Genomic DNA, 9544 nt, shown 5'->3' on the forward strand with positions numbered 1-9544 from the left:
AGAGGTGACACAGTCTTGCTGGGGAGCCATAAAGCTGTCACGGGCCTTAGAGAGTGTTCCCCTGCCTGTGCTGTACATGCTGCCTGATCTCCGCGCCTCCCCTGCTACCTGGCCCTCGGAACTGCGCCTTCGGCCACTAGCGCTGTCGGATGGGAATTTTACCATCAGTTTGTCCGCCAGGGTCCTGTGGTATAGCATCACTCTGGAACCCCTTTCCTCTTCGGGTATGAGAGTGCAAAGGTTCTCCTTATACCATGGGTCAAGCAGTGTGTACACCCAGTAATCCGTAGTGGCCAGAATGCGTGTAACACGAGGGTAACGAGAAAGCTGTATCTTCCCCCTCCTCCTCATCCTCCTCATGTTCCTCCTCCTCCTCAACGTGCTGAGATATAGACAGGAGGGTGCTCTGACTATCCAGCGACATACTGTCTTCCCCCGGCTCTGTTTCCGAGCGCAAAGCGTCTGCCTTTATGCTTTGCAGGGAACTTCTCAAGAGGCATAGCAGAGGAATGGTGACGCTAATAATTGCAGCATCACCGCTCACCACCTGGGTAGACTCCTCAAACTTTCCAAGGACCTGGCAGATGTCTGCCAACCAGGCCCACTCTTCTGAAAATAATTGAGGAGGCTGACTCCCACTGCGCTGCCCATGTTGGAGTTGGTATTCCACTATAGCTCTACGCTGCTCATAGAGCCTGGCCAACATGTGGAGCGTAGAGTTCCACCGTGTGGGCACGTCGCACAGCAGTCGGTGCACTGGCAGATTAAAGCGATGTTGCAGGGTGCGCAGGGTGGCAGCGTCCGTGTGGGACTTGCGGAAATGTGCGCAGAGCCGGCGCACCTTTCCGAGCAGGTCTGACAAGCGTGGGTAGCTTTTCAGAAATTGCTGAACCACCAAATTAAAGACGTGGGCCAGGCATGGCACGTGCGTGAGGCTGCCGAGCTGCAGAGCCGCCACCAGGTTACGGCCGTTGTCACACACGACCATGCCGGGTTGGAGGCTCAGTGGCGCAAGCCAGTGGTCGGTCTGCTCTGTCAGACCCTGCAGTAGTTTGTGGGCCGTGTGCCTCTTATCTCCTAAGCTGAGAAGTTTCAGCACGGCCTGCTGACGCTTGCCCACCACTGTGCTGCCACGCCGCGCGACACCGACTGCTGGCGACGTGCTGCTGCTGCTGACACATCTTGATTGCGAGACAGAGGTTGCGTTGGAGGAGGAGGAGGAGGAGGGTGGTTTAGTGGAGGAAGCATACACCGCCGCAGATACCACCACCGAGCTGGGGCCCGCAATTCTGGGGGTGGGTAGGACGTGAGCGGTCCCAGGCTCTGACTCTGTCCCAGCCTCCACTAAATTCACCCAATGTGCCGTCAGGGAGATATAGTGGCCCTGCCCGCCTCTGCTTGTCCACGTGTCCGTGGTTAAGTGAGGGCGCGTACAATGCTGCGGGAAACGTGGTCGTGCAGGGCTGGGACGGCACATCGGGAAAAGTAGTGGCGACTGGGAACTGAGTAGCGCGGGGCCGCCGCCGCCATCATACTTTTGAAGGACTCCGTTTCCACAACCCTATACGGCAGCATCTCCAGGCTGATAAATTTGGCTATGTGCACGTTTAACGCTTGAGCGTGCGGGTGCGTGGCGGCGTACTTGCGCTTGCGCTCAAACACTTGCGCTAGTGACGGCTGGACGCTGCGCTGACAGAAATTGCTGGATGGGGCCGAGGACAGCGGAGGTGAGGGTGTGGGTGCAGGCCAGGAGACGGTAATGCCTGTGTCCTCAGAGCGGGGTTGGATCTCAGTGGCAGGTTGGGGCACAGGGGGAGAGGCAGCGGTGCAAACCGGAGGCGGTGAACGGCCTTCGTCACACCTTGTGGGGTGCTTGGCCATCATATGTCTGCGCATGCTGGTGGTGGTGAGGCTGGTGGTGGTGGCTCCCCGGCTGATCTTGGCGCGACAAAGGTTGCACACCACTGTTCGTCGGTCGTCTGCACTCTCAGTGAAAAACTGCCAGACCTTTGAGCACCTCGGCCTCTGCAGGGTGGCATGGCGCGAGGGGGCACTTTGGGAAACAGTTGGTGGATTATTCGGTCTGGCCCTGCCTCTATCCCTGGACACCGCACTGCCTCTTGCAACTTGCCCTGCTGCTGCCCTTGCCTCCCCCTCTGAAGACCTGTCCTCAGTAGGCGTAGCAAACCAGGTGGGGTCAGTCACCTCATTGTCCTGCTGCTCTTCCTCTGAATCCTCTGTGCGCTCCTCCCTTGGACTTACTGCCCTTACTACTACCTCACTGATAGACAACTGTGTCTCATCGTCCCACTGAAAGGTCTTGAGACAGTTGCCGGAAGTCCCCAGCCTCATCCCCCGGCCCCCGGGAACTTTCCAATGGTTGGGCATCAGTCACGATAAACTCCTCTGGTGGGAGAGGAACCACTGCTGCCCAATCTGAGCAGGGGCCCGAGAACAGTTCCTGGGAGTCTGCCCGCTCCTCATAATGTCTCATTGTAATGGAGTGAGGAGGCTGGGAGGAAGGAGGAGCAGCAGCCAGAGGATTCTGAGTTGCAGCAGTGGACGGCGCAGAACTGTGGGTGGACGATAGATTGCTGTAAGCACTTTCTGCCATCCACGACAGGACCTGCTCACACTGCTCATTTTCTAATAAAGGTCTACCGCGTGGACCCATTAATTGTGCGATGAATGTGGGGACGCCAGAAACGTGCCTCTCTCCTAATCCCGCAGCAGTCGGCTGCGATACACCTGGATCAGGAGCTCGGCCTGTGCCCACACCCTGACTTGGGCCTCCGCGTCCTCGGCCGCGTCCACGTCCTCTAGGCCTACCCCTACCACTCAGCATGCTGTATTACCAGTAATGCAGAAACAGAACGCTGTAATTAAATGTGCCGCTTATTGGCCTGTGCTTGGAGGCTGACTTCGCTTACGGAACGCCAGGAAATAATTTGGCGCAAGCCTGCTGTAACACTTAGCTGGCTGCATATGATTTTGTAGAACTACTACACCCAGCACAGACCCAGAACACTGAGCACAGTCACAGGCAGGCCAAATAGATTTTTTGCCCCAAATTTTTTAGCAAAGGCCCACTGCCTATATTCAATCAATATGTCTTCTGCCCCTGGAGTATGTCAAAGAACTGCAGAGTGTTGCACTGTGGACTGCAATACAGCAGTGATTTCACAGCCCAGACAGAGCCAGGAAATAATTTGGCGCAAGCCTGCTGTAACACTTAGCTGGCTGCGTATGATTTTGTAGAACTACTACACCCAGCACAGACCCAGAACACTGAGCACAGTCACAGGCAGGCCAAATAGATTTTTTGCCCCAAATTTTTTAGCAAAGGCCCACTGCCTATATTCAATCAATATGTCTTCTGTCCCTGCCTACGCACTTCTGTCCCTGGAGTATTACTGCAGGGCGCAATGCTCTGCACGGACGATATACCAAAATAAAAAATGTGCAACACTGCACAAAGCAGCCTCCACAGCACTGCACACGGTTAGATGTGGCCCTAAGAAGGACCGTTGGGGTTCTTGAAGCCTAAAATACTCCTAACACTCTCCCTATAGCAGCTCCACCAAGATACCACTTTCCCTCCTCTATGTCAGAGCGCATCTGTGGCGAGCCGCGGGAGGGGCCGATTTTTATACTCGGGTGACACCTGATCTCGCCAGCCACTCACTGCAGGGGGGTGGTATAGGGCTTGAACGTTGCAGGGGGAAGTTGTAATGCCTTCCCTGTCTTTCAATTGGCTAGAAAAGCGCGCTAACGTCTCAGAGATGAAAGTGAAAGTAACCCGAACATCGCGTGGTACTCTTTACGAGTAACGAGCATCTCGAACACGCTAATACTCGAACGAGTATCAAGCTCGGACGAGTACGTTCGCTCATCTCTACTGGTGATATCCCGGTCTTATTCCGGCGTCTTTCTTGCGCTGCGAGGCGAGTGTTTTCACATGCTCTCGCAGCGCAAGATAGAAAATATCACCAGTGGGTGTCAGCGCTAAGGGAGACAAGAGTTTTTATTTTAAATTTTTAAATAATTTTTTTACTTGTTTTTTTTTAACTTTGTTTTTATTTTTGCCCCTTTAGGGGACTTTCACAGAGACCCATCAGGACCCCCTGATCACATTCCGGGGGTCCGATGGTGACAGCCCTTTACATGCTGCAGTCATATAGACTGGAGCATGTAAAAGGTTAACACAGCATAGATCGGAGGTTTTCTCTGATCTCTGCTGTAAGAGCTAGTGCCTGGCTATCCTTTGACAGCCAAGCACCAGCTCTCCCTGCCACAGAGACCATCGGATTGCTTCTGACAAGCCGATCATCTCTATGGCAACCTGTAAACAAAGCAGGACTTTGAATTCAGAAGCAGGAGATTGCCAGCAGATCGGCAATATCTTCCTGCTTCTGTTTTTCAAAGTTCTGCACTGGTTCTATGTGGGACTGTGCAGGCAGAGCACAATGCCACAGCTTGTGGCATGGTGCTCTGCAGCTCCCATAGTGATACATAGCCCGGAAATCTTCCAGGCTATATCACTATCGGCAGTGGAGCTTGTCCCGGAAAATTTCCGGGCGTGCCACTCAAGGGGTTAAATTACATTTTACTTAGACACACAGAGAAAAAATGACTCAGACAAAGTATAATAGGTTAAAAAATGTAATATTTATTATTTGTGTATTATATGTGTTTTGGTTGTTACCTCCCATCACTCACGAAAAGGGAACAGCAACACGCAGGACAGGAAAAACCCCCAGTGGAGGAAACCTGTAGGGAAACCATGGCTGCTGTACTGCCCTTCCTCTGGGCATACTAAGGGAGGGTAACACTATAAAATGTGTGCAAGGTGATGGTGTGTGACTACCTACAGTGACTGCATGTGACTACCTACAGTGTGCGGGTGTGTAATCATGTTTATTGAAAGTGTTTTTCGTCTGCACGTGTGTGTGCACATGAGTAAGTATGAGCTATGAATGTGTGAAGTCTTGTCTGTGTTCATGTGGTGACCATAGGAAGGAAATATGACGTCTTCATCTGTCGTCGCAGCTGTTGGGATCCGTGACGGGTTTCTCTTCTGCCTGTTGGACTCTCCACATCGATGGAAATCTGTGGATGTTCTTACAAAGGACGCAGGGTGGAGGTGGGCTACCCCACGGGCCGTGGATGGTGAACTCCTCGTGATGTCTCCTGAATATGGGAATGGCCCAACTGTGTTGTATCTGCCGCTGTCTTCTCCATGCCCAATGTGTAGGATCTTCTGCCATGACCTAGGATTAAACAGTGTATGATTAATATTATTATCCCATAGACTCTTCATTCAAGATTGGAGTGTTTTGTATTATTCTTACTAACCCGTTCACAGGTGCTCCGGTCCACCAACGCATTCATTCCCATCCGGCGGAATAGCTGGTTCCGTTGTTCCAGAAATTGTTCCTTCCTCTTCCTCCAGCCAACTCCTAAGGCCCAGGCATAAATTTCATCACAGAAGTCGATGTCTTCCTCCATCTGGTTGGCTAAGAAGCTACCAGAAAAAAAATTAAACCAGATGATGAACAAGTCAGAATAGTGTAAAGCAGATTACCTGTCTAAGGAAAGACCTGGAGAAAAGGGGAGAGCTAGCGAACACTAAAACAAGTAATGCTATGGGGTCCTGGAATCTTCTCCATAGTTCACTTGGACTCCTGTTACTTGTTTTATATTTTTACATCCGCCTGTAAATACAAATCAGTTGTAATAAAAGCAACTCACAGAGCTCGAAAGAAGTTTATTCTATATTCCTCGGTATGCAGTCCGGCTCTTCTGAAGTACACGAGGACCATCGCCAGGAGGTACTGGTGGGAGGAGAAAGACAGTGAGAGGCTGGAAGTAGATTTACTATCTACATAACTTGGAATTTATTATATATGTGTCAAGCATGTGGCGCTATTCTACCACCAGTCCTGGAATATCTGGGGATGGAAAAAAAAATTTAAAAGTGTAATTGCAAAAATATTTAAAATTATTGTCTGGATTTAACTATAAACAATAATTGTCGCTCCTTTAAATATGATGTAAATTCTGTTACTTGCCAGATTTTCTATTTCTTTCCAAAATATTATCTTACCTTGTCAGATGTTCTCATGCAGCTGTCTCTGGTTAGAAACTTCTTGAAGTAATCAAGCTCTAGAAAAAGAGGAGAAATATCAATATTTTAGCAATTAATGTAGCAGTGTGTCTGTTTGACTTGGAAACAGAGCTCTGAAGTTAATGAGGCGGGCCACACCGGACTCTCCTCGCCCGCAGCATGTTGGCTGACAGTCCTCTCTCTGCTTGTGTATAGGGATAGACCTGTCAGTTACCATGATGCGGACGAGGAGAGTCCGCCGCGGCCCGCCTCATTGACTTCAGAGCTCTGTTACCAAGTCAGACAGGCAAACTTCTAAGTGTGTTATTCTGAAACGCCGCAGTGTTTCACAATAACACATGCAGGCACCTTGTATTCCTGTCCTGGGATCATGATTTATCATAGATTTATCTAAGCTGCTTTAAACCTGCTGCAACACAAGGAACATTGGATGGAGTCTTACCGAGGACACGGAAGAAAGCTTCCCTTTCCTCCTGTAGCTGAGCCTGGTCATCCCTCCTTCTCTTCTGGAGGTCTTCCTCACACGGGCAGAGTTTTCTCTTTCTCTTCCGGCTGGGGCGTCCTCTGTTGTTTCTTCTGGACGGCGTGCCATCCGTAATCCTTAGCAGGGGAAATAAAAAGTGATTAATATTAGGCCAATATTCATAGTTTCTGTGCCCAGTATAAGGGCTCCTACCCACTTACGTATTTTTAACTCTGCGATTACAGCATTGTTATACATTGGAGTTAGTTATAGCAATGCGTTAAATATCAAGTAAATATTGCTACAGTTGTACATGTCTCCAAATAGAAGCCATGAAAATTTTCTTAAAAATAGTCAATAATAATTTGCTGCATTTAAAAAAAGATCCGTCACATTATTTGTCTTCTACACATTTATATCTAATTCATGGAACCAAACTGAAATACATGCGCACATTTGGCGAAAAACTTGAAGTAATTCAGACTACTGCTCTATGGACAAATGAGCAAAAAGTGACATTTTCTGGATAACACGGGTGCTAATATTTCTGCTGACATTCAATAACATTCTATTATAAAACTATCACATCAACAGTGACAGTAATATGTTGTCCGCACAACCCAGTCCGAGCCAGAACCCAACAGCAGTGCGGTAGTGTAATATCAAGTAGGAAAGTTCTATCTATCTATCTATCTATCAGCCTATCTATCTATCTATCTATCTATCTATCTATCTATCTATCTATCTATCTATCTATTTATCTATCTATCTATCTATCTATCTATTTATCAGCCTATCTATCTATCTATGTATCTATCTATCTATCTATCTATCTATCTATCTATCTATCTATCTATCTATCTATCTATCTATCTATCTATCTATCTATCTATCTATCTATCTGTAGTAGTCTGCGCACACCTCTATAGGTAATGGGACCATAACAGAAACTGCTACAAACACTGAATTACACGGTTAAACATAATCAAAACACATTTAGGTTACATCATTATCCTGCAGTTCTGTAACAGCTATCTGCAATAAACATTATCTATCAGAAGGATTTGTCTAACAACTCCCTACAGCTGGACATCCCTCATCTATCACCGCAGTACCCCCTATATTATGTATAACCCCTACATTATACACTCTACATATAAGACATGTATATATTACACTTCTCATATAAGTACACTGCCAAATAATACCCTTGGACCGTATATAAAGTACAATGGCATGACTCTTACCAGGCTCTAGTACAGGGGTGGGCAATTAATTTTCCCATGGGGCCACATGAGAAATTGGAATGGTTTTAGAGGGCCAGACCAACAAATTCCCCGCTATGTCTTCGACCCGTCTCGTTATAGTTCGCCTGGAGAGGGGCACATTTGCGAATGCTTCTTTTTTCTCAGGACAAATTAGCGCTGCAGAGTCCACCAAACATTCTTTGACAAACTCCCCATCAGAGAATGGCTTACTGTTTCTTGCAATTTTGTAGGATACTACAAAGCAGGTCTTTACGGCTGCATCCCTGGATGAGTGAAGCTTTTTAAAAAATCCTTGCTGGCTTTGCAGTTTTGCTAGCAAATCTTCAGATACCCGTGCCCGCTCTGCCTCCGTCAAGTTCTTGTATTTCTCTCCGTGTTTAGTCTCATAATGGCGATGCAAATTGTAATCTTTAAATACAGCTATCTGCTCTCCACAAACTAAACACACAGCTTTACCTTTGGTTTCAGTAAATAGATATTTAGAAGTCCATTCTTTGTTAAAAACTCGGCATTCTGCATCAATTTTTCTTTTTTTAATGTTAGCCGCCATATTTAAGGGTTAACAGCTAACCTCGGAAAATAGATTTTTTTAATACACAGTAGTATGCTCCTAGGAGAGGGCACAGAGAGCTGCCCCAAGAAGAGAGATTAAAAAGTGAATATTATTAGTATTATTATTCTAATTACAATGCAAAGGGAAAAGTCCTGACACTTACCAATGACGAGCGTGGAACGATTGTCCTGGCACTCCCCAAGGTCCGCAACGAGCATCCTGGCACTCAGAAGTTACAGTGGCATCACTTACTCAGCATCGGGAAGCAGTGAAACTACAAACTCCGAAGCCTTGTCCATTTTGTTAACTTATGTGCTGTTTAATAAAGTTATTCAAGCCTACGTCATTGGTAGAGGTGCTTGAATAAGTAAGGCCTGAATAACTATTAGCACAGCACAGAAGTGAACAAAATGGACAAGGCTTCGGAGTGCATAGTTTCGCTGCTTCCCGTTGCTGACACCGGACTCATTGGTGAGTCACCAGGACACTCTTTGCGGGCCGGTCCGAGCTATTCAGCGGGCCGGATGTGGCCCGCGGGCCGTGCTTTGCCCAGGTCTGCTCTAGTAGTATAACACATGTTTCTCCCCCCCCCCAACCAACCAACCCCCCCAAATGAAGAAAAAAATCTAACAAAAAAAAGGAATAACACAAGAAAGCGGCAGGTCTGTAACACAACTTTTACAATACAGCAGGCTCAGCGTATGGCAGTATACATTCCTCAGATTTGGTACTTACCTCTCCTCACGGACAGCGGGCGGTGTATTCTCCATCGCTGATGTAGATCCAAATCTCAATTGAAGATAAAAGTCGCTGAAGTCGCTTTAATAAGAGCAATAGGGAGCTAGTCTCAACTCTAAAAGAGCAATCGCAGACTGGCACCAACTGTCATTCTCCTGCTCGGCTTGGAAGCAAATCCTGCGATCCTATTGGCTGTTGCTGGTGGCACCTGTAACAATGGTTCACACAGCAGTAAATGTAAAGGGAGGCTGCACTCTCATCATCTTACCCTCCATACTACTATATTAGGGCTTTGAATGGCTACTTAAAACTTTCCCTTTCTTATGTTTCCATTATATTATCCATCTAGCGCCATTTATAGCGGCTGCCATGTTGTTCTCTTGGGTGAGATACAA

At 47.7% G+C, this 9544-nt stretch overlaps 1 protein-coding gene across 1 annotated transcript; it reads right to left on the bottom strand.

The window, feature by feature from the left end:
• Positions 1-4648: 4648 nt before the first annotated feature.
• Positions 4649-9181, bottom strand: LOC136626579 (speedy protein 1-A-like). The gene is made up of 6 exons (XM_066601629.1): positions 9147-9181; positions 6570-6727; positions 6107-6165; positions 5752-5834; positions 5356-5524; positions 4649-5270 (listed from the first exon to the last, which is right to left on the bottom strand). The coding sequence occupies exons 1-6, from the start codon at positions 9179-9181 to the stop codon at positions 5034-5036; spliced, it is 741 nt and encodes a 246-aa protein (XP_066457726.1). The 3' UTR covers positions 4649-5033.
• Positions 9182-9544: the final 363 nt, after the last annotated feature.

This window comes from Eleutherodactylus coqui, chromosome 4 (assembly GCF_035609145.1).
Source record: "Eleutherodactylus coqui strain aEleCoq1 chromosome 4, aEleCoq1.hap1, whole genome shotgun sequence".
NCBI lineage: Eukaryota > Metazoa > Chordata > Amphibia > Anura > Eleutherodactylidae > Eleutherodactylus > Eleutherodactylus coqui.

Bases quoted from the DNA above. Each gene is read 5' to 3' on its own strand.
- LOC136626579 (XM_066601629.1), bottom strand. From the start codon at position 9,181: ATGGAGAATACACCGCCCGCTGTCCGTGAGGAGAG. The intron at 5,525-5,751 runs GTGAGTTGCTTT...TTTTTCTGGTAG, and splicing joins ATAAACTTCTTTCGAGCTCT to CTTCTTAGCCAACCAGATGG. The intron at 5,271-5,355 runs GTTAGTAAGAAT...GTTTAATCCTAG, and splicing joins ACCGGAGCACCTGTGAACGG to GTCATGGCAGAAGATCCTAC.